Here is a 26,110-nt window from a genome sequence, read left to right as displayed (position 1 = left end):
ATTATTGGTGTCGTACAAATGTTAGCTAACGGGGTTAGCAATTAGCATGTTTGACATTTCAGTGGAAATACTACTACTATCAACTTTTTGATAAGCGGCTTAGCAAAAAAATGCATTGGCTAGACTTCCTATAAAAAAAATAATACTTGCATGAAAGCTGTTAGCTATACTCCAAAGGTAAAAAGTTGGATATGATGATGTGTGGTCTGCAGTCTAATTTTACAATATACGTTTCCCACAAAATGTGTGTATATATATATATATATATATATATATATATATATATATATATATTACTTTTTTGAAAACTCTCAAAATTCTAACTTAACTTACATAAATTGCAATGTAAATCGGTGGTCAGCTAGCTGGAAGGGTGTCTTTAGTCGCAAAACGTACCGTTATTTTCCAGTCCATTTAAAATGTTGAGCTCGAGGTGATTTAATCCTCTAACTGCTAGAGAGTGTCTAGAAAGATTGTTTATAATTTTGCCCAAAATAATTTTTTTTACAATTATTTTAGTATAATTATTTCAATTTATCACGGGGCACCGTCAGCACCCCTACTTCCCGCGGCTATGGAAACAACATGTCCTGGATTTTTTTATTTTAATATATGTATATATAGTCTGAAAATTTGTAGCAGCCACACACGTTTCTATTTGGGGGCGGAACTGTGTGAGGTGTGCGTATTGACGACACGTGAGAGCCTACTAGGCTAAATGAATGGAAATATCGACAGAATATATCATTTAAAAAAGTGCTGATGTAAACCAACCATGCACGGAGAACTAATTATGTTGATCAAATCTTTTCAGGATTAAATTATTGTACATGTGGTGTAACATTAGAAGAAAACTCCGCTGACGGAATGCCTCGGAATCATTGAATTGCAATCAACGACGGAGCAGCACGGACTATCGATAGGCTGTGTATTGCCTGTAGCCTGTTCCACTCCTCTCAGACGACAGCCTACTGAGATCGGTCTGTGAAAGTCTTCCGTTGTCTTTGTCATTTCATGAGGTTAGCCTTCCCAGAATAAATGAATTATGTGTGTGAGCTGGCGAGTTGACAGGAATGTCGAGAATCGGTATTGTAGCTTATTAACAACAGCGACGTCGGCCCGGTAGTTGATGCGGCACGCACCTGTAGCCTGCTGCCAAAGGTATTTTACAACTAACATCCCGTCTGTGCTGCTGCCTTGCACGACCTGTGAGAGCCGTCAAATTGGGTGATTGATTACCTTTGCGTGTCGGGAACGTGACCAAGGTCGTCGCTAGTTCTCACAGACACAAAGTTATAAACCCCGCCCAATTGTACAATTTCCCTTTTTAAAATCTAATTTTTAAACCTAACCATAACCACACTGCTAGCCTTATGGCTAACCTTAAATTAAGACCAAAAACCAAGTTTTTTTTTGTTTTGTTTTCAGAAATGTTTATGATATAGCCAATTTAGACTTTGTGGCTGTAGTAACTAGTTAAAGCCCGTGCCCTGGGCGCAACGGTACGGATGGTTCCCTTTGATACTGCTAGAAGACTAGTCTACTGTTGGAAAGCGGCATGAACAACATCATACATGGGTAGTAACATATTTACTAGCCAAACAAATTGACATATGCAGCCTAATGGTCATAAAAGAAAGGTATTTTTTAACATTGAAATGATTTCTTAATTTCCTAGCATGTGTTATGTGTAACACACAGGAGGTTGGTGGCACCTTAATTTGGGAGGATGGTCTCGTGGTAATGGAATCAAACACACCGTTTCCATGTGTTTGATTCCAGTTACTCCGTTCAAGCCGTTATGAGCCGTCCTCCCCTCAGCAGCCTCCACTGGTATATAAAAAAAAAAAAAAAAATGGTTGATTCCAGAAAGGTCAAGGACACGTGTCCCCTCAGATTTGTCCTGTTTATTCTTTTATGAAAAATTCCTAAAAATGTTCTGTAATAGCGTACTGCTAGCCACTTAAGAATTGTATGAAGTTGGCTTTAGCTAACCCAGATAGGTTCACAATCTGCCAACCTCATAACTAGCTACCAAGAAGCCATTTCAGGCTAACAATCAAGTTAGTTAAACAAGCTAGCTATTCTGTCTTAGCTGGCATGCCTACTATCTGACCCTGCTGGTCATCTATGAACGTTTCAACATCTTGGCCATGTTCTGTTATAATCTCTACCCCGGCAGAGCCAGAAGAGGACTGGCCACCCCTCAGAGCCTGGTTCCTCTCTAGGTTTCTTCCTAGGTTCTGGCCTTTCTAGGGAGTTTTCTCCCTAGCCACCGTGCTTCTGCACCTGCATTGCTTGCTGTTTGGGGTTTTAGGCTGGGGGTTTCTGTACAGCACTTTGTGACATCGGCTGATGAAAGAAGGGCTTTATAAATTAATTTGATACTGGCAAGGTTGGTAGACTTTAGAAAAGCAAGCAATAACTAAATATACTAAGACTGACATTCCTTTCAATCTTTTATCCAGATTTTAGCAGAGATTCAGAGAAGCATAGTTAGTTTCTTGATAAAATAATCACCAGTCTGGATACAGCCAGCTCAAGGTATGCTGAGATATGCAGAATAAAATAAATCAATTGTGCATACAATTTAAGCATATTGATTATGGCTCTAGATTGCAGGAAAAAAAGCTGTTTCAGGTGTTAGAAAAATGCAACATTCTTCCAATTTTAAGGATCGGGGGGGGGGGGGGCCCTCTGGAACACCCCCAGCCATCTGAAACGTACATTGTGCACCCTCAGATTTTGGGGGTTCATAGCACATCTGGATTTAAGGGTTTATCATTCGAAGTCCAAGCCAGTAAATACTCAAAGCAGAAACCTAGTGCTCCCTTTTTTTCATTATTTTCCTGTATAGTCACCCTTTGGAAGTGTCCTGGGGTAAGGAATGTGTTTTTGGTGGGGGGAGGCGGGGGGGAGGGGGGGGGGTGTTTGCTTACAGTATCCATCAGTTACCTCAGTTGAACGGGAGGGTGTGTCGTTGACAAGCAGGAGAGAAACGGCCACTAAGAATAGCGGGGTTGTGTAAAGGCCAAGCGAAACGACAGAAATGTCTCCATGTCAGTCTAATGGCAGGGAAGTTCCCCAGATGGATCTTTAGGCTAGGATTACCATATCAGGTACCTAACGATCCCTTCCACCACAGGACCACATTTCACTTAAACAGATCCTACTAGACTGATCTATTGATTCATGTATTGACTGAAGTGGATTTATTACTGAAGTGATACATGTAAGTCATGGATATTCTGCCTTAGACAGGGTAGGGTAGGTTACTTTCTAAATGTAATCTGTTAGTTACTAGTTAACTGTCAAATTGTGCTCAGTAACATCACTGTTTGGATTAGCCAAACTCTGTAATGTAATCTGATTGTTATATAGAGGCATTAGAAGACAAGCATGTAAACTCAGCAAGAAAAGTAAACGTCCTCTCACTGTCAACTGTGTTTTTTTTTCAGCAAACTTAACATGTGTAAATATTTGTATGAACATAACAAGATTCAACAACTGAGACATAAACTGAACAAGTTCCACAGACATAATGTGTCCCTGAACAAAGGGCGGGGGGGGGTCAAAATCAAAGGTAACAGTCAGTATCTGGTGTGGCCACCAGCTGCATTAAGTACTGCAGTGCATCTCCTCCTCATGGACTGCACCAGATTTGCCAGTTCTTGCTGTGAGATGTTACCCCACTCTTCCACCAAGGCACCTGCAAGTTCCCGGACAATTCTGGGAGGAATGGCCCTAGCCCTCACCCTCCAATACAACAGGTCCCAGACGTGCTCAATGGGATTGAGATCCGGGCTCTTTGCTGGCCATGGCAGAACACTGACATTCCTTGCAGGAAATCACACACAGAACGAGCAGTATGGCTGGTGGCATTGTCATGCTGGAGGGTCATGTCAGGATGAGCCTGCAGGAAGGGTACCACATGAGGGAGGAAGATGTCTTCCCTGTAACGCACAGCGTTGAGATTACCTGTAATGACAACAAGCTCAGTCCGATGACGCTGTGACACACCGCCCCAGACCATGACGGACCCTCCACCTCCAAATCGATCCCGCTCCAGAGTACAGGCCTCGGTGTAACGCTCATTCCTTCGACGATAAACACGAATCCGACCATCACCCCTGGTGAGACAAAATCGTGACTCGTCAGTGAAGAGCACTTTTTGCCAGTCCTGTCTGGTCCAGTGACGGTGGGTTTGTGCCCATAGGCGACGTTGTTGCCGGTGATGTGTGGTGAGGACCTGCCTTACAACAAGCCTACAAGCCCTCAGTCCAGCCTCTCTCAGCCTATTGCGGACAGTCTGAGCACTGATGGAGGGATTGTGCGTTCCTGGTGTAACTCGGGCAGTTGTTCTTGCCATAATGTACCTGTCTTGCAGGTGTGATGTTCGGATGTACCGATCCTGTGCAGATATTACACGTGGTCTGCCACTGTGAGGACGATCAGCTGTCCGTCCTGTCTTCCTGTAGCGCTGTCTTAGGCATCTCACGGTATGGACATTGCAATGTATTGCCCTGACCACATCTGCAGTCCTCATGCCTCCTTGCAGCATGCCTAAGGCACGTTCACACAGATGAGCAGGGACTCTGGAAATCTTTCTTTTGGTGTTTTTCAGAGTCAGTAGAAAGGCCTCTTTAGTGTCCTAAGTTTTCATAACTGGGACCTTAATTGCCTACCGTCTCTAAGCTGTTAGTGTCTCAACGACCGTTCCACAGGTGCATGTTCATTAATTGTTTATGGTTCATTGAACAAGCATGGGGAAACGGTGTTTAAACCCTTTACAATGAAGATATGTGAAGTTAATTTGTAAAAATCCAAATATCTTTGAAAGACAGGATTCTAAAAAAGGGGCGTTTTCTTTTTTTGCTGAGTTTATATTACCAATGGAACGACCATCTATTGCAGGATAAATCCATGTTAGCGTTTACATAGCTGGCTGTAAATGGATGTTGTATTTTACTTAATGAGTTTTATGTAGGCTTCTTCAAACCCATTGCTTTCTACTACAGCTAATAATACAATTAGGTTAGATCTTAAATTATAAACTGAACTCTGTGAGATTGGCAGTCATTCCAATTAATTTAATACCCCTTGAGCTTCCATTTATAGGATTTGTAAATATATATTAGCCAAGTTGTTTTACCTGAGCATAACTCAAAAACGAAGCACTTATTAGCCTACTCTGTTGATGATTTTGTTGTCATGGAGAACTGATTGGGCTCATTGCTTCGAGTCGAAAAAAGAAATGCTTTGAACATCTGTTACTCTCCGGCCATAGACTAGTTACTTCTTCACAGAGGGCTTTGAATACCCTTTATTCTCTGGATGTCACAGAGAAACACCAAATCCATGTATTTTAACATTACCTCATAGTTCATATAGGGATACACTAATACATGTGTAGCCTATTTGAAACACCTCTCGGAGCTTTGCACGCTTTCTCAATTTATTTTAAGCATAGTCGGCATCATTACCCCCTTTTTTTGCTTGCTATAAAGTCAACAAAGTGGCTTTGTCAGCGACTGAAGAAGGTTTGGTTTTATTCTTCAGTTGCGTTCCTGCGGCAACAGCAGGGTTCTGTTTTTATCACATCTGTTTAATAATAACCATGTGAGGAGTATTTAGACAGGAGTGCTGGAGCTCGTCCCCCGCTCCCAGACCCAGGACAAGGTGGACCCAGGAGGGGTGTGAGCCTCAGTTAAAGCATGCTGCTGTGGATGAACTTTGACCCCCTAAAAACAAGCCGTCCAACTCCTCCTATCTTGGATCACGTTTCTTATTTTCTCTTTTCTCTTCTTTCCTCGCTCGCTCGCAGTTTAAATGCCTCTGCTTCAATACATGCCCTGACATGCTGAGAAACGGGAGGGGAGGAGCGGAGAAAAAAAGAGGACAAGAAAAACCGGAGAGCAGCTGAGAGGGTGGGAGGGTGGAGAGAGAGAGAGAATGGGCGTGTGAACGAGGAGGGAATTCCATATGAGCCAACTGTACAGAGAGACTCCAGAAGAGAAAAGCGAGGAAGCAGGACTGTCAGCAGCAGACACAGAAGATTTAGGTAGCATGTTATGTTAGGAAGGGTTGGGGAGATAAAACAAGGAGATTTTTTATCTGTGGTTAAGTAAGCCCTTGTGGTAATCTCTCACTCTGTCTCTCTCTCTCTTTTTTTCCCTCTCTCTCTGACGGAGGACAGGAGTGGTGTGTGAGCGAGCGTGTCAGTACTGGAGTTCTGTAGCGGCAGATACATTCTATTCATGGTCCATTTCCTTGTTTGTTTGTTTTTTTCTAACCTGAGGACCAGGTTGAGACGGCAGAGAGACACACCGATTGACTGGAGGAACCTGTGGAGAGATGAAAGGATCTCTCGCCACACACCAGAGTATCCAGAGGACTGATCCAAGTTGCCTACAGACAACTGGGGAGGATTAAGAGACTCTGAAATGGTATCTGGAGGAGTCCCCAGATCATAACGTCTGACGCAGAACCTCCAGGACAGTACCCTGTCACCTTGTCACTGCCAGAGCTACCAAAGGTGTTGTCTAGTACGTTCAAATTGAAAGAGAAACTAAAAGAGACGCTGGGGAGTATGGGACGTTGGACCCGTGTTGGAGTGACTCCTGGTTGGTTCCCAGGGGCCCGATGAGTGGCAGCAGCCAATACACCAGCCTGCTACGGGGCCGCCGCTTCTACTGCCGGGAATGGGCCCTGGAAAAGCTCCAGCGCTGTCTGGAGGCCAAGCCCGCTCCCGGCCGGCCCCCGGGGATCCTGGTAACGGGGGGTCCCGGGGCAGGAAAGACAGCTCTATGCACGGAGGCAGTATGGCCCACCTCGGACACAGGGCTACGGGTGGGGCTGGCCCCCCACTGCCTTGCATTTCACTTCTGCCAGCGGGAGGATGGAAGGAGCATGGCGGTGTGGAGGTTTGTCCTGGGCCTAGTGGATCAGCTGAGGGCCAGCCCCCTCCTCCCCCTGGGGTACAGGGACACACTGGACACCCCCTTGGTGGCTCCCACCCTGGAGCCCCTACACTGCCAGAGGGACCCGGATGCCACCTTTAAAAGGTCTGCACTCTATATTACTCCCTAGCGTTACTAATCAACTTATCTAGACAGCTTTGTGAATTGCTCTCTTTTGATGTGAATTCAACACATTCTGTCTGCAAAAAAAATAAAAAATAAAATGGATGTGAAATTTCTATAGCGAGATTTGAGGTTTGTCAAAACTCAAACATTGAGTCCGTCATGATTGATAGGGATACATATGTCTGGACAAAGAAACCCATTGTTTCATAGTCACATTTTGTAGTCACATGTTCACAGTAGCATGCGAATAGTCATAGTAGCGTTAATGCATTTGGAAGGGAAGTGACATCATCACCTAGCAGACCAGTTCTCCAAGATGACTGTCTGTGACCACTTCTTACAGGTAACAAGTGAGTTTTCCATGAACATTCAGATTCCGTACTAAAAGCATGTCACTGCTCGTGTTGTTTAGTCAAACAAAGAAGACCAAAAGAGCCATAGTGAAAAGCGAGCGATTGTCCCGCTTTCCTTGGTTCGTATAAGAATGTATTTCTCCCCTTATAATATAAGCCATTCAAGTGCTCTCACCATCGACCTCTCAGTCTGAATGAACGCTACGACGCTATTTATGACACGTCCTTTTATAAACAAAGACAAAGACGTGAAAAATGCTTTCCCTCGAGTTCGCAGAGACTTTTGAGTCGTTGGTACCGCTCGGCGAGGTCGTCATTCTCACGAGGGGACCCTCTCTGTCTCTCCGCTGCTGTCTGATGTTGACGCTGGTTGTGGAGGAACGCTCTCCCTCTCTGTTTGCTGTGTTTCTGGTGTCAAGTATTAGGGATACATTCCACATTTGCCCCTCAGACTGACCCATAGCCTGGAGAGATCTTTGTGTGTTTGGCGCCTGAGTGAGAGAAAGGGGTTGTGGTTGAGCCACTGTCATGTGAACACTGAACAGTGGTCGACAAACAGGGAAGCCGTGAGCTTGGAGTGGCAGCGAACGAATATACAGAGAATCCTTAGATTTGAACAGATGCTAGCTGGAGCCATTAGAGTACTATATAGCCGCTTAGCTTACACTGTCAACATCAACAATGGCCCAACTACCAACCACCTTTTCCACTGCCTTTCTTCCAGCTATCTTCCCTCGTAAAGTTTGTCCTTAACCGTCCTTTAAACTACGCTGTTCTCTCTAGTCTAATCTAATTGCTGTTCCACAAGGCTGGCCCGTTGCTAAAAAGCTCGTCTGTTTTAAACCATTTTTTTTTATTTATTTTTTTAACTTTGGGCGAATTAGAGCTCACAGGGCCTGTGTTGTCAGCCTCTTCTCCACACCGTGTCCAATTTACAGCAGGGCTGAGAGGGTCAAAGGTTAGCCTGTGGCCAGGACCACGAGGACAGGATGGAGCAGGAAGGCCCTCAGTCAATTAAAGGGCCGTTAATGTGGTTCTGGGCATGCATGTGCTCAAGACACACACACACACACACACACACACACACACACACACACACACACACACACACACACACACACACACAAACCTTCCCTGTTATCCAATCAGTAAGACACAAGCGTGTGACCAAGAAGTTTTGGAACGGAGCATTCACTTTTAAGAGAAGGAATTTAAAAGGCACAAAGTGCTTTTACATAAACTCAAGCTGAGTCTATCGTTCAGTAATGGAAAACAAGGACTGCAACCTTTAATATTGTGTTCACGAGGCTGTATTGTATTAGTATAGGTGCGTCAAAGCTAGGCCAGAGAGACTGAAAAACTAGCTTCTAGCTCAAGGCCATCAGACTGCTAAACAGCAAATTAAACAAGGCAAGTCCGTTAAAAACAATTCTTATTTACAATGACGGCCTACCGGGAAACAGTGGGTTAACTGTGTTGTTCAGAGGCATAACAACAGATTTTTACCTTATCAGCTCGGGGATTTGATCTAGCCACCTTTCGGTTACTGGCCCAATGCTCTAACCACTAGGCTACCTGCCGCCCGTCACTAACTCAGAGGCTGCTGCCTACATTGACTCACTAGTCACTTTTAAACAATTCTACTTTAATAATGTTTACATATCTTACATTACTTATCTCATATGTGTATACACTGCATCTTATACCATCTATTGCTTCTTGCCTATGACACTCGGTCATCACTCATCCATATATTTATATACAGTTGAAGTCTGAAGTTTACATACAACTTAGCCAAATACATTTAAACTCAGTTTTTTACAATTGCTGACATTTAATCCCAGTAACAATTCCCTGTTTTAGGTCATTAAGGATCACCACTTTATTTTAATAATGTGAAATGTCAGAATAATAGTAGAGAGAATTATTTAATTCAGCTCTTATTTCTTTCATCACATTCCCGGTAGGTCAGAAGTTTACATGCACTCAATTAGTATTTGGTAGCATTGCCGTTAAATTGTTTAACTTGGGTCAAATGTTTCGGGCAACCTTCCACAAGCTTCCCACAATAAGTTGGGTGAATTTTGGCACATTCCTCCTGACAGAGCTGGTGTAACTGAGTCAGGTTTGTAGGCCTCCTTGCTTGCAGACACCTTTTCAGTTCTTCCCACAAAGTTTCTACAGGATTGAGGTCAGAGCTTTGTGATGGCCACTCCAATACCTTGACTTTGTTGTCCTTAGTCCATTTTGCCACAACCTTGGAAGTATGCTTGGGGTCATTGTCCATTTGGAAGACCCATTTGCAACCAAGCTTTAACTTCCTGACTGATGTCTTGATGTTGCTTCAATATATCCACATAATTTCCCATCCTCATGATGCCATCTATTTTGTGAAGTGCACCAGTCCCTCCTGCAGCAAAGCACCCCCACAGCATGATGCTGCCCACCCCCGTGCTTCACGGTTGGGATGATGTTCTTCGGCTTGCAAGCCTACCCCTTTTTCCTCCAAACATAACGATGGTCATTATGGCCAAACAGTTCTATTTTTGTTTCATTAGACCAGAGGACATTTCTCCAAAAAGTATTATTTTTTGTCCCCATGTGCAGTTGCAAACCATAGTCTGGCTTTTTTTATGGTGGTTTTGGAACAGTGGCTTCTTCCTTGCTGAGCGGCCTTTCAGGTTATGTCGATATAGGACTCGTTTTACTGTGGATACTTTTGTACATGTTTCCTTCAGCATCTTCACAAGGTCCTTTGCTGTTGTTCTGGGATTGATTTGAACTTTTCGCACCAAGTACATTCGTCTCTAGGAGACAGAACGCATCTCCTTCCTGAGTGGTATGACGGCTGTGTGGTCCCATGGTGTTTATACTTGAAAACTATTGTTTGTATAGATGAACGTGGTACCTTCAGGCATTTGGAAATTGCTCCCAAGGATGAACCAGACTTGTGGAGGTCTACAATTTTTTTTCTGAGGTCTTGACTGATTTCTTATGATTTTCCCATGATGTCAAGCAAAGAGGCACTGAGTTTGAAGGTAGGCCTTGAAATACATCCGCAGGTACACCTCCAATTGACTCAAATTCTGTCAATTAGCCTATCAGAAGCTTCTAAAGCCATGGCATCATTTTCTGGAATTTTCCAAGCTGTTTAAAGGCACAGTCAACCTAGTGTATGTACAATTCTGACCCACTGGAATTATAAGTGAAATAATCTGTCTGTAAACAATTGTTGGAAAAAATGACTTGTCATGCACAAAGTAGATGTCCTAACCGACTTGCCAAAACTATAGTTTGTTAACAAGACATTTGTGGAGTGGTTGAAAAACGAGTTTTAATGTCTCCAACCTAAATGTACGTAAACTTCTGACTTCACCTGTATACATTTTCTTTTTCCATCCCTTTTAGATTTGTTTGTATAAGGTGTAACTACCTTTTAATTGTGAGGTTAGTTACAGTAGGACGGTACAGAGGGAATGTGCCTTTGTTTCTGATTAACCACTTACATTAAACCGAGTTTTTGTTGGGGAATTGTTAGATATTACTGTTGGATCTAGAAGCATTTCACTCGTATTAACATCTGCCAACCATGTGTATGTGACCAATAACATTTGATTTGATTCAAAACGGCTGTTTTGTATGTTTACATGAGCTGACACCTTCCCTTTGGATCCTTCTAGAAGATTTAAGTGTAGGAGTGTGGAATCCATTGTTGAATGGCTGTGAATGACCAAGGCTGTTCAACAAAGACTTCAATATTGTTACATAACCTTGTACAAGTGTTATATGTAATACTTCATTGCGTTTATATCCCTGCTGAAGCAGACACTAGCAGGGTGACAGACACTGTTAAAATAACTGCAATGCCGTAATGTCTTCACCCGCATTAAATTACTTATTCACTCACACACACACACACACACACTAAACTCCCACTCTTCCTGGATTACTCAATGGTTTTTACAAGGCCTAAGTGTGGTGCAGCCACCCTCCCTCCTGTCCCAGGGGACTCTATAGAACACCATATAGATGTGTCCTGACCCAGGGGACTCTATAGAACACCATATAGATGTGTCCTGACCCAGGGGACTCTATAGAACACCATATAGATGTGTCCTGACCCAGGGGACTCTATAGAACACCATATAGATGTGTCCTGACCCAGGGGACTCTATAGAACACCATATAGATGTGTCCTGACCCAGGGGACTCTATAGAACACCATATAGATGTGTCCTGACCCAGGGGACTCTATAGAACACCATATAGATGTGTCCTGACCCAGGGGACTCTATAGAACACCATATAGATGTGTCCTGACCCAGGGGACTCTATAGAACACCATATAGATGTGTCCTGACCCAGGGGACACTATAGAACACCATATAGATGTGTCCTGACCCAGGGGACTCTATAGAACACCATATAGATGTGTCCTGACCCAGGGGACTCTATAGAACACCATATAGATGTGTCCTGACCCAGGGGACTCTATAGAACACCATATAGATGTGTCCTGACCCAGGGGACTCTATAGAACACCATATAGATGTGTCCTGACCCAGGGGACTCTATAGAACACCATATAGATGTGTCCTGACCCAGGGGACTCTATAGAACACCATATAGATGTGTCCTGTCCCAGGGGACTCTATAGAACACCATATAGATGTGTCCTGACCCAGGGGACTCTATAGAACACCATATAGATGTGTCCTGACCCAGGGGACTCTATAGAACACCATATAGATGTGTCCTGTCCCAGGGGACTCTATAGAACACCATATAGATGTGTCCTGACCCAGGGGACTCTATAGAACACCATATAGATGTGTCCTGACCCAGGGGACTCTATAGAACACCATATAGATGTGTCCTGACCCAGGGGACTCTATAGAACACCATATAGATGTGTCCTGACCCAGGGGACTCTATAGAACACCATATAGATGTGTCCTGACCCAGGGGACTCTATAGAACACCATATAGATGTGTCCTGACCCAGGGGACTCTGTAGAACACCATATAGATGTGTCCTGACCCAGGGGACTCTGTAGAACACCATATAGATGTGTCCTGACCCAGGGGACTCTGTAGAACACCATATAGATGTGTCATGTCCCAGGGGACTCTATAGAACACCATATAGATGTGTCCTGACCCAGGGGACTCTATAGAACACCATATAGATGTGTCCTGACCCAGGGGACTCTATAGAACACCATATAGATGTGTCCTGACCCAGGGGACTCTATAGAACACCATATAGATGTGTCCTGACCCAGGGGACTCTATAGAACACCATATAGATGTGTCCTGACCCAGGGGACTCTATAGAACACCATATAGATGTGTCCTGACCCAGGGGACTCTATAGAACACCATATAGATGTGTCCTGACCCAGGGGACTCTATAGAACACCATATAGATGTGTCCTGACCCAGGGGACTCTATAGAACACCATATAGATGTGTCCTGACCCAGGGGACTCTATAGAACACCATATAGATGTGTCCTGACCCAGGGGACTCTATAGAACACCATATAGATGTGTCCTGACCCAGGGGACTCTATAGAACACCATATAGATGTGTCCTGACCCAGGGGACTCTATAGAACACCATATAGATGTGTCCTGACCCAGGGGACTCTATAGAACACCATATAGATGTGTCCTGACCCAGGGGACTCTATAGAACACCATATAGATGTGTCCTGACCCAGGGGACTCTATAGAACACCATATAGATGTGTCCTGACCCAGGGGACTCTATAGAACACCATATAGATGTGTCCTGACCCAGGGGACTCTATAGAACACCATATAGATGTGTCCTGACCCAGGGGACTCTATAGAACACCATATAGATGTGTCCTGACCCAGGGGACTCTATAGAACACCATATAGATGTGTCCTGACCCAGGGGACTCTATAGAACACCATATAGATGTGTCCTGACCCAGGGGACTCTATAGAACACCATATAGATGTGTCCTGACCCAGGGGACTCTATAGAACACCATATAGATGTGTCATGTCCCAGGGGACTCTATAGAACACCATATAGATGTGTCATGTCCCAGGGGACTCTATAGAACACCATATAGATGTGTCCTGTCCCAGGGGACTCTATAGAACACCATATAGATGTGTCATGTCCCAGGGGACTCTATAGAACACCATATAGATGTGTCATGTCCCAGGGGACTCTATAGAACACCATATAGATGTGTCCTGTCCCAGGGGACTCTATAGAACACCATATAGATGTGTCCTGTCCCAGGGGACTCTATAGAACACCATATAGATGTGTCCTGACCCAGGGGACTCTATAGAACACCATATAGATGTGTCCTGTCCCAGGGGACTCTATAGAACACCATATAGATGTGTCCTGACCCAGGGGACTCTATAGAACACCATATAGATGTGTCCTGACCCAGGGGACTCTATAGAACACCATATAGATGTGTCCTGACCCAGGGGACTCTAGAGAACACCATATAGATGTGTCCTGACCCAGGGGACTCTATAGAACACCATATAGATGTGTCCTGACCCAGGGGACTCTATAGAACACCATATAGATGTGTCCTGACCCAGGGGACTCTATAGAACACCATATAGATGTGTCATGTCCCAGGGGACTCTATAGAACACCATATAGATGTGTCATGTCCCAGGGGACTCTATAGAACACCATATAGATGTGTCATGTCCCAGGGGACTCTATAGAACACCATATAGATGTGTCATGTCCCAGGGGACTCTATAGAAGTGTCATGTCCCAGGGGACACTATAGAACACCATATAGATGTGTCCTGACCCAGGGGACTCTATAGAACACCATATAGATGTGTCCTGACCCAGGGGACTCTATAGAAGTGTCCTGACCCAGGGGACTCTATAGAACACCATATAGATGTGTCCTGACCCAGGGGACTCTATAGAACACCATATAGATGTGTCATGTCCCAGGGGACTCTATAGAACACCATATAGATGTGTCATGTCCCAGGGGACTCTATAGAACACCATATAGATGTGTCCTGTCCAGGTGTATTTTACTATACTGTAATAATACATCTACTGGTCTAGGTGAGGGGGGAAGCAAGTCCATAGTAGGTTTCACTTCCTAGATAGCAGCATCCTTTAATGGTGTCCATATACTGAATGATGTAATGATGATGTCCATATACTGAATGATGTCATGATGATGTAGTGATGATGTCCATATACTGAATGATGTAATGATGATGTCCATATACTGAATGATGTCATGATGATGTAGTGATGATGTCCATATACTGAATGATGTAATGATGATGTCCATATACTGAATGATGTCATAATGATGTAATGATGATGTCCATATACTGAATGATGTCATGATGATGTAGTGATGATGTCCATATACTGAATGATGTAATGATGATGTAATGATGATGTCCATATACTGAATGATGTAATGATGATGTAATGATGATGTCCATATACTGAATGATGTAATGATGATGTAATGATGATGTCCATATACTGAATGATGTCATGATGATGTAATGATGATGTCATATACTGAATGATGTAATGATGATGTCCATATACTGAATGATGTAATGATGATGTCCATATACTGAATGATGTAATGATGATGTAATGATGATGTAGTGATGATGTAATGATGATGTCCATATACTGAATGATGTCATGATGATGTAATGATGATGTCATATACTGAATGATGTAATGATGATGTCCATATACTGAATGATGTAATGATGATTTAGTGATGATGTCCATATACTGAATGATGTGATGATGATGTAGTGATGATGTCCATATACTGAATGATGATGTAGTGATGATTTAGTGATGATGTCCATATACTGAATGATGTAATGATGATGTAGTAATGATGCTGCAGCTTTTGGGTCTGTTTATGTTCCATGTGTGATGAAATACCAGCTACATTACATTTCAATAAATGACTCCTCTTTCTCCCCCCCCCCCTCCAGGGCGGTGTTGTTGCCCTTGCTGAACCTCCCTCCCCCAGAACAGTCCCTATTCCTGGTGGTAGACTCCCTGGAATCGGGGTATGGGGCCGGTGAGGTGTCCAGCTGTGCTGGGGCTCCAGGGAGGAGCAGCTCTATATCAGAGCTCCTATCCAGTCACCAGCACCTCCTGCCCAGCTGGCTGCTCCTGGTCTGCTCTGTGCGCAGACAGAACAAGGCTGTGTGTAAGATGTTCTCAGGTATGTTTGGGAGATGTCTATAGACATGGCAGGAGTTGTGGGACGCTTTTAAAATGGTATTTTATCCGGCATCTCAACAAACCACACGGTCAGCAGAGGCGTCTGCGAGGGTGTAGATCGTTTCATGTCTCGGCCTGTGCCGGGGAAAGTTAATTCTTTAGCCGTTAGAGAGTAGTGAATGTGCTGCTAAAAAAGGCAAATCCGGGAGGCAGACGAACATAGCGAAGGGGGGAAAAAACACACAAAAAACACTGTTGTTGATTCCACTCGTTCACAAAGAAGCAGGCGGTAATAGAACTCAGTCAGATCAATATAATACTATAATAATAATAATAATAATACAATAATAATAATACAATAATAATAATAATAATACAATAATAATATAATAATATAATAATAATAATAATAATACAATAATAATACAACAATAATAATAATACAATAATAATAATAATACAACAATAATAATAATATAATAATAATAATAATACAATAATAATAATAATAATATAATAATAATACAATAATACAACAATAATAATAATACAATAATAATAATACAATAATAATAATAATAATACAATAATAATAATAATATAATAATAATAATACATTAATAATACAATAATAATAATAATACAACAATAATAATAATAATATAATAATAATAATAATATAATAATAATACGATAATAATACAACAATAATAATAATAATAATACAATAATAATATAATAATAATAATAATACAATCATAATATAATAATAATAATAATAATACAATAATAATAATATAATAATAATAATACAATAATAATAATAATACAATAATAATACAATAATAATACAACAATAATAATAATAATACAACAATAATAATAATATAATAATAATATAATAATAATAATATAATACAATAATAATAATAATAATATAATAATAATACAATAATAATAATAATAATACAATAATAATACAACAATAATAATACAACAATAATAATAATATAATAATAATACAATAATAATAATATAATAATAATACAATAATATAATAATAATACAACAATAATAATACAATAATAATAATAAAACAATAATAATAATATAATAATAATAATACAATAATAATACAACAATAATAATATAATAATAATAATAATAATACAATAATAATACAACAATAATAATAATACAATAATAATAATACAATAATAATAATACAATAATAATAATACAACAATAATAATATAATAATAATAATATAATAATAATAATATAATAATACAATAATAATAATATAATAATAATACAATAATAATAATACAATAATAATACAACAATAATAATAATATAATAATAATAATAATACAATAATAATAATACAATAATAATAATACAACAATAATAATAATACAATAATAATAATACAACAATGATAATAATACAATTATAATAATAATACAATAATAATACAACAATAATAATAAAACATAAGCGTTCTGAGTTTTGATCGATGTTGGGAGAAATAGCCTATTTAGATGTTGAACCGTAACTGATTTTCTTTGTGTACAAATATATATATATATATATTATAATAGATTTATTTTTAAACAGTTTACCGAGGTCCAGACCTCCTGTGTCCTTTGTATGTAGTTAGGACCATGTCGAGCAGCCGCTCAGCGATTTGACAGCTCCAACGCAGTTCACATCTCCGACAACGCCAAATCATCTGAGGAAACGCCGGGCTATTCTAACGCTTGATAGAATTGAATCCAGGCCTAACAATAGTATCTCATGTTGATCAACTGATAGTTCTGTGTTTTCAACAAGCCTATATATAGCGTGGACAATATCTCCAGTCAGGCTTTTTAACAAAACGTTTCTAGAATAGACATTTTTCATATTTGTTTTGGGTATTGTAATGTAAATGCCGTTTTTCTACCATCTTAGTAATTTAGCAAGACAGTCTTATCCAGAGCGACTTACAGTTAGTCACCTTTTAGCAGAGACTCCCAGCTAAAATAAAGGCCAAAATGTTAAAGTCAGCTAGGTGAGACAACCACATATCACATTTTATTAGTCACATGCGCCGAATACAACCTTACAGTGAAATGCTTTACTTACAAGCCCTTAACCAACAATGCAGTTTCAAAAAAATACAAATAAGAAATAAAAGTAACAAGTAATTAAAGAGCAGCAGTAAAATAACAATAGCGAGACTATATACAGGGGGGGTACCGGTACAGAGTCAATATGTACGTGTAGGTAGAGTTATTAAAGTGACGATGCATAGATGATAACAACAGAGAGTAGCAGCAGGGGGTGGGGGCAATGCAAATAGTCTGGGTAGCCATTTGATTAGATGTTCAGGAGTCTTATGGCTTGGGGGGTAGAAGCTGTTTACATTTTACATTTACATTTAAGTCATTTAGCAGACGCTCTTATCCAGAGCGACTTACAAATTGGAAAGGTTATACATATTCATCCTGGTCCCCCCGTGGGAATTGAACCCTGGTCCCCCCGTAGGAATTGAACCCACAACCCTGGCGTTGCAAGCGCCATGCTCTACCAACTGAGCCACACGGGACCGTTCAGCACGCCTGGGGAAAAGTTTAGAAGCCTCTTGGTCCTAGACTTGGCTCTCTGGTACCGCTTGCCGTGCGGTAGCAGGGAGAACTGTCCATGACTAGGGTGGCTGGGGTCTTTGACAATTTTTAAGGCCTTCCTCTGACACCGCCTGGTATACAGGTCCTGGATGGCAGGAAGCTTGGCCCCGGGGATGTACTGGGCCGTACGCAGTAAGCTGCTATATCGAGGGGAAAGTTGCTATCAGCCAAGTCGGTGCTAATAAGAAAAAAAGAGTGTGACTGCTAGAACAGAAAGGCTGTTAATAACAGTTCATCAACAAAGCGACGAGTGACAAACCGTTGTGTTCCTCTCCTTTTTCCCAGGCGTGCTGAATGCTTTTTCCCAGGAGTGCTGAATGCTTTTCCCCAGGCGTACTGAATGCTTTTTCCCAGGCGTGCTGAATGCTTTTTCCCAGGCGTGCTGAATGCTTTTCCCCAGGCGTCCTGAATGCTTTTTCCCAGGCGTGCTGAATGCTTTTTCCCAGGAGTGCTGAATGCTTTTCCCCAGGCGTGCTGAATGCTTTTTCCCAGGCGTGCTGAATGCTTTTCCCCAGGCGTGCTGAATGCTTTTCCCCAGGCGTGCTGAATGCTTTTTCCCAGGCGTGCTGAATGCTTTTCCCCAGGCGTACTGAATGCTTTTTCCCAGGCGTGCTGAATGCTTTTCCCCAGGCGTGCTGAATGCTTTTTCCCAGGCGTCCTGAATGCTTTTTCCCAGGCGTGCTGAATGCTTTTTCCCAGGAGTGCTGAATGCTTTTCCCCAGGCGTGCTGAATGCTTTTTCCCAGGCGTGCTGAATGCTTTTCCCCAGGCGTGCTGAATGCTTTTCCCCAGGCGTGCTGAATGCTTTTTCCCAGGCGTGCTGAATGCTTTTTCCCAGGCGTGCTGAATGCTTTTTCCCCAGGCGTGCTGAATGCTTTTTCCCCAGGCGTGCTGAATGCTTTTCCCCAGGCTTGCTGAATGCTTTTTCCCAGGCGTGCTGAATGCTTTTTCCCAGGCATGCTGAATGCTTTTTCCCAGGCATGCTGAATGCTTTTTCCCAGGCGTGCTGAATGCTTGATGTAGTGTTCAGTAACCACACAGGACAAAAAAATGTCGTTTTATTTTAGAACGCGGAAGAACACCATGCTCTCATTACTATCGGGTGGGTGACATCTGAACACGTCTGTGCTGGAGAGGAGGAGAGATTTCCACCACACACTGCTTAACACCAGTAAATATCTCTCTGGCACCAACGGTGAAAAATGGAAGTGTGAATCCAATGCCATTGTATGGTAGTCTAGATATCCCTCTGGCTGACTGAAGTTGACTGCTGCTACCGCACCTTTTATGTATCTGTTTCTACAGTCCAATACCTCTTCCTGAAGTAGCTAATGTTTGTTCTGAAGTTACGATAAGTGACAGTATCTCTCTCTCTCTCTGTCGCTCTCTCTCTCTGTCGCTCTCTCTCTCTGTCGCTCTCTCTCTCTGTCGCTCTCTCTCTCTCTCTCTCTCTCTCTCTGTCTCTGTCTCTGTCTCTGTCTCTCTCTGTCTCTCTCTCTCTCTGTCTCTCTCTCTCTCTGTCTCTCTCTCTCTGTCACTCTCTCTCTCTCTGTCACTCTCTCTGTCACTCTCTCTGTCTCCTCTCGGTAGGTTTCCGTAAGCTGTGTCTGGACGATCTGCGTAAGCCTGCGCCTGTGCGTGACGTGCAGCACTATATCCTGCGGAGGCTGGACCAGGAGGGGGCGCTCCGCCGACAGCTGACCCCCGAGACGGCCGACATGCTCAACCTGCTGCACATCAAGAGTGGTGGCTGCTTCCTGTTCCTGGAACGCGTTCTAGACGGCGTGGCGGGGGCCTTGGTGGGTCTCCGGGAGATCCGGGACATCCCCGGGACCCTCAACGGCCTCTACCTGTGGCTCTGTCAGAGACTCTTCCCCAGGGGCCTGTTCCTCCAAGTCAGGCCCCTCCTCAACGCCCTCCTGGCCTCCCCCAGGCCCCTCACCGCCCAGGAGCTCTACACCGCCACCTGGACCCAGGACATGTCCCTCAGCCCTCTGGACTTCCAGAGCAGGCTACAGGCTCTGTCCACGCTGCTCATCGACGGACTTGGAGGCAGAAAGCTCCTGTTCCACACTAGTTTTGCAGAGTGGCTGACGGACGTGAAGTACTGCACCCAGAAGTATTTGTGTAGCATGTCTGAGGGACACACCATGCTGGCCATGGCTCTCACCCTGCGCGCCCCACACCTTAACACAGAGGACACCTGTCAGATTGGCTCACACCTGGTCAGCTCAGGCATGCACAAGGACAACCCTGCCCTCCTGGCCCTGTGGCTGTTGTGGGCTGATGTGCCCCCTCTGACTAGCCCCTTTTCCGCCTCTTCCCCTGCCTCTCAGCCCCCTGTCCTGGTCAGGCAGGAGGTCCTCCAGCTGCTGATGAAGAGTGGGGTGTTCCCTCCCTCCTGTGCCCCAGATGGAGGCCCCAGCGTGGGGGTACACTGTGCAGGAGGAGGGGGGGCCATCATCGGGCAGGCGCTGGAGAGGCAGGACACAGTGAGGGTGCTACTGGACAGCGGGGTCAGCGTGAACCGGGCCGACCCCACAGACGGACGCACCCTCCTGGCCAGTGCGGCCCATGCAGGCTCAGCCAACGTGACCGACCTACTCCTGTTCCGAGGGGCTGACCCTCTGATCAGTGACCACCAGGGCCAGACCCCCTTAACGCTGTCTGCCAGGCAGGGCCATGTCAGGGTGCTGGGGATGTTGTTGGACTGGGCCAGGGGGCTGGAGCAGGAGGCCGGCTTGGGGATGGTGGAGCATGCAGACAGCGAGGGCTGGACGGCCTTACGGTCAGCGGCCTGGGGGGGTCACACCGAGGCCGTACGCCTCCTCCTTGATGCAGGGGCGGACGTGGACGGGTGTGATGCTGAAGGCCGATCGGCGCTAAGAGCGGCGGCCTGGGGGGGTCACGAGGAGATCCTCCTCACTCTGCTGGACCACGGGGCGCAGGTGGACAAGGTTGACCGGGAGGGCCGCACGCCACTGATTGCCGCCGCCTACATGGGCCATCGGGAGGCGGTAGAGATCCTGCTGGACCACGGGGCAGAGGTGGACCTGGCCGACGGAGACGGCCGTACTGCCCTGTCAGTGGCTTCTCTCTGTGTGCCCACAGCGGCTGGAGTCAAAGGTTACGGCGAAGTGGCCAGCCTGCTGTTAGAGCGAGGGGCGGACCCGGGGCACAGGGACAAGGATGGGATGACCCCTCTGCTGCTGGCGGCGTATGAAGGTCATGAGGAAGTGGTAGAACTGTTGTTAGAGGCTGGGGCCGACGTAGACGAGAACGCCGGGCCACACGCCGCCGCCGCTTCTGCTGCCGTCACCCCGCTGTTAGCGGCTGCTGCAATGGGCCATTCTGCGACAGTAGGCAGGGTGCTGTTCTGGGGCGCTACGGTGGATGGCATCGACGGGGAGGGTCGTACAGCTCTGAGCCTGGCAGCAGCACGGGGCAGCGTGGAGGTGGTGAGAGCACTTCTGGACCGAGGGCTGGATGAGAACCATAAAGACGATCTGGGCTGGACCCCGCTGCACGCCGCCGCCTGCGAGGGCCACCGGGGGGTCTGTGCCGTCCTGACGGAGCGTGGGAGCACAGCGCGGGTCGGAGAAATGGACATCGAGGGACGGACGCCCCTCATCCTGGCCGCGCAGGAGGGCCACTGTGGCACGGTGAGGCTTCTGCTGGACCGCCGCTCGCTCATCGACCACCGGGCGTACGACGGCCACTCTGCGCTGAGCGCCGCCGCCCTGGAGGGCCACGCTGAGGTGGTGGAGCTACTGATGAGGCGGGGCACGGACACGGACGTACGGGACGCAGAGGGCCGCCCGCTGCTCTACCTCCTGGTGCTGGAGGATCATCTGGACATGGCTGCCCTCATCATGGAGAAAGGAGGCGTGCCCCTGGAGTCCCGGGACGGAGAGGGGCGCACGGCGCTGCACGTGGCCTCCTGGCAGGGCAACCTGGAGGCAGTGGGGCTGCTGTTGAGCCATGGGGCGGACCCTAACACCCAGGATGGGGAGGGACGACCCCCCTTGCACTCCATAGCCTGGCGGGGTCATGTTGAGCCTGGTCGTCTGCTCCTGGAGGTCAGGGGGGTCAACGTGGATCTGGCCTGCCGCCAGCAGGGGGCCACGGCACTGAGCATTGCGGCTCAGGAGGGCCACGCCAATATCGTTGCCATGCTACTGGAGGGAGGGGCCAACCCAGACCACATAGACAAGTACGGCCGCAGCCCCGTCAAGGTGGCCGGGAAGAGGGGCCACTTCACTATCGTCAGGCTGCTGGAGAGCTACGGAGCCAAACCGTACTCGGTCCGTCTGCCCCCGCCCAACACCCTGTCGCCACGGTCATCCACTGTGAAGAGCCCGTTATCCGCCTGCTCAGGGAGTAACGTGGCCCAGGCAGGGCGTCATCATGGTGCTAGCACCTCCTCAGCCTCCTGCTCCCCAGGTTCCACCGCCGAGCACTTCCACTCCATCCAGAGCTCCCAGACATCCTCCTCCTCAGCCTCCTGCTCCACAGCCCACTCCCAGGCCACGGTGCAGACCGTCCCCGCTGACAGCCTGTCCTTCACCCAGCAGATCCAACAGCACTCCCTTCCACGCTGCCGCTCCCGCCACTCCACCCTGCCTCCACCCGGCTCTGCCCGTGGCAGCCTGCACGGAACCAGCCACAGGGCCCAGTGCCCTAAGGCCAGCCCTCCTCCACCCACCCTCTGCACAGTCACGGCCATGGTGCATGACTCTGAACAGACTTACAAAGGCTACCCAGCAGGGTTCGACTATCCCAGTAAACACAACTCCCCCAGCTTGATCCAGGAGGAGAGGTCTCAGTACGGAGGGGGGAGGTGGAACTCTGTCATGGCTTCTCTAGGGGTGACGCCTGGACAAGATGGCCCCAAAAACAGGGACAGTCTCCCTATGGGCTACCCTTACCTGGTCCAGAGCCCGGCCCAGAGAGAGACATGGGAGGAGAACCAGAAGATGTCTATAACCCCCGGTAGTGCCTTATCTCCTCCCTGCATGGTGGTCATGACGACCACGGACCCCCAGCTCAACCTGAAACAGGCTGTCAAGCTGCAGTTTGAAGGGCCCACCAGCGCTGCCTTATACAAGAGGGAGACGCCCCTGTGAACTCCGACCTAACGGTGAGTACCCGCCTGTTGGTCACCAAAGAGAGTAGAATAACTGTAAAAGCTGTGAGACAGAGGCTTATATTATTATTCTTTTATAATATTATTATTATTATTATTTTATTATATTATTATTATATTACTATTATTGTATTATATTATTATTATATTATTGTTATATTATTAGTATATCATTAGTATATCATTAGTATATCATTAGTATATCATTAGTATATCATTTGTATATCATTAGTATAGTATTAGTATATAATTAGTATATTATTTTTATATTATTAGTATATCATTAGTATATTATTAGTATACCATTAGTATATTATTAGTATAGTATTAGTATAGTGTTAGTATATTATTAGTATATCATTAGTATAGTATTAGTATATTATTAGTATATCATTAGTATATTATTAGTATACCATTAGTATATCATTAGTATAGTATTAGTATATTATTAGTATATTGTTAGTATATTCATGGTATGTCATTAGTATATTATTAGTATATCATTAGTGTAGTATTAGTATATCATTAGTATATTGTTAGTATATCATTAGTATATCATTAGTATAGTATTAGTATACTATTAGTATATTGTTAGTCTATTATTGATATATCATTAGTATATTATTAGTATATTCCAAACTAAAGGCACCCTGGTGTTTTCCTTCATTGTCTTAAGAGATGCTGAATGTTGAGAGGTGTTACGTCAGAAATCAATTCTCACGAACTTCCTACTCAAAAGCAACTGTTATTTGGACACCAGTTGGTGTTACTTTGTGTCCATGTTTCTATTTCATCACATTGATCTTCCCCAGAGTTAAAGTCAAGTCTACAGTGGTATTAATATTATATAAACCACCTTTTAAAACCAGAGCTTCATGACAATGTGACCTCTCAAGGATGGTACGTCGCAAACCATGTCCTGTCCTTTTTCAGGTGGTACATTTTGGAGGAATGCTTGGCATTTTAATGACAGCGTTCTCTGTCGTAGGTTCTAGGTGGACGTGGAGTTCAAGGGTCCGTTTTCAGAATGGATAATGGTTCTTACGGGGCAGATGAGAGCCGGGAAGGGGCTTCTCTCTCACCCCCACCCTCTCCGCTCTTCAGCTCAGCGGACCAGAGGAAGAATGGAGAGACTGAAAGACTTCAAAGCCGTTTACATTCCAGACTTTTTCCGTCGCCTGTTTTGAGCAGCTGTCACTAAATAGCGGACACACACACACACACACACACACACACACACACACACACACACACACACACACACACACATTCCTCAGACACAAAGCCTTGCCTCTTCTCTTCAGTGGAGTTGACATTGTCATGAGTGCCATGGACAAGTCGGATGGAGAGGGGCTATCGGTCCACCCTCCTGCTGATCTACCACACAGAGACAGACCAGAGAGTGTGTGACAGTTCTCTGACACACAGAGACAGACCAGAGTGTGTGTGACAGTTCTCTGACACACAGAGACAGACCAGAGTGTGTGTGACAGTTCTCTGACACACAGAGACAGACCAGAGAGTGTGTGTGTCGGTGACAATTCTGTGACACACAGGCCCAACACAGGGCTGTGGTCTCACCAGGGTTTGACGCTTAACCAATCATCAATGGACTTCTTCAGAAATCAAACTTCTCTACTCTACGGTGGATAAAAAACATTCATTTGAAGCCAGGACAGAACAGCCATAATAGACGTGTGAAAGGGTTCTCACTGAGATGAGACTAGATGGGCAAGGAGACCCACGACAACACACTCACACAGGACTTAAGATAGTTTTATATTAGGAGCTCTTTTTCACACCGTAGCTGTTTTGAAAGCAACGATTCTCATGCCTGTGTGAGGGCACTATTGATGCCTTGATCTTCCTCCAGACTTTTGCTCTCTCTACTTTTAAAACCCCGAGACATGGCAGGTATTACCAGCTTGGAGTTTGTCGACGCGCATCTATGGCGGCTTGGAGTCTGTCCGCGTGCATCTATGGCGGCCACGAGCCATACAAGTCAGCAGAAAAGACCGCAGTCCTACCAAAAGCTTGACCTAGCCTACAATGCTGTTGAAATGCTGCTATGTTAATGACATTAACCAACCAGCAGGCGGAATGTTCTTCTAGCACACTCTGAGTAATGCTGTTGGAAAGGAACTGCTAATGATGACATAAATCTAAAGATAGATTAGATTAGAAAGAAAGAAGGTAGGAGTTTAGCTAGCTATTCATTTTAAATCATTGATCTGGCCTAAGTACTTCCATTTGTTCTTGCTACCATTTTATTCATATTTGAAAGCAAAATGCCATTCTTTAATTAAAATTGCAGACGTGCTGTAACTAATGTCAAACACTGTTTGAGGTGTGTGTGTGTGTGTGTGTGTGTGTGTGTGTGTGTGTGTGTGTGTGTGTGTGTGTGTGTGTGTGTGTGTGTGTGTGTGTGTGTGTGTGTGTGTGTGTGTGTGTGTTGGCGTGGGCCTGTACTCTTAGTGTACAGCTTGCATCTGTGGAACGAGACGGTGGTGTTATAGATGGCATGTTTGCGTCACAAAGACCGAGATGAAAGAGACGTGGTTTCCTCACGGACCAGCTGCACATCAGAGATACACATCAGAGA

The 26,110-nt window shown here is 44.8% G+C and overlaps 1 protein-coding gene across 6 annotated transcripts; it reads left to right on the top strand.

The window, feature by feature from the left end:
• Positions 1 to 616: 616 nt before the first annotated feature.
• On the top strand, positions 617 to 25,844 carry LOC129820813 (ankyrin repeat domain-containing protein 50-like). 6 transcript variants are annotated; one of them, XM_055877801.1, is made up of 5 exons: positions 617 to 980; positions 6,305 to 7,064; positions 15,457 to 15,692; positions 19,953 to 23,502; positions 24,497 to 25,844. In XM_055877801.1, exons 2-4 carry the CDS (start codon positions 6,643 to 6,645, stop codon positions 23,486 to 23,488), a joined length of 4,194 nt encoding a protein of 1,397 aa, XP_055733776.1. In that variant the 5' UTR covers positions 617 to 980; positions 6,305 to 6,642; the 3' UTR covers positions 23,489 to 23,502; positions 24,497 to 25,844. The 6 variants fall into 6 exon arrangements, with proteins under 6 accessions (XP_055733776.1, XP_055733775.1, XP_055733774.1 ...); XM_055877800.1 differs by having other exon boundaries at positions 6,299 to 7,064; XM_055877799.1 differs by having other exon boundaries at positions 617 to 1,019; positions 6,299 to 7,064.
• The last annotated feature ends 266 nt before the right edge of the window (positions 25,845 to 26,110 follow it).

This window comes from Salvelinus fontinalis, chromosome 23 (assembly GCF_029448725.1).
Source record: "Salvelinus fontinalis isolate EN_2023a chromosome 23, ASM2944872v1, whole genome shotgun sequence".
NCBI lineage: Eukaryota > Metazoa > Chordata > Actinopteri > Salmoniformes > Salmonidae > Salvelinus > Salvelinus fontinalis.
This window is presented reverse-complemented; position numbering and strand designations above follow the sequence as displayed.

What these genes read in the sequence shown, in the direction of transcription:
- LOC129820813 (XM_055877801.1), top strand. Translation starts at nt 6,643, where the DNA reads ATGAGTGGCAGCAGCCAATACACCAGCCTGCTACGGGGCCGCCGCTTC. An exon ending in CCGGATGCCACCTTTAAAAG is followed by an intron (nt 7,065 to 15,456) that starts GTCTGCACTCTA and finishes CCCCCCCTCCAG; the next exon opens with GGCGGTGTTGTTGCCCTTGC. An exon ending in TGTGTGTAAGATGTTCTCAG is followed by an intron (nt 15,693 to 19,952) that starts GTATGTTTGGGA and finishes TCCTCTCGGTAG; the next exon opens with GTTTCCGTAAGCTGTGTCTG.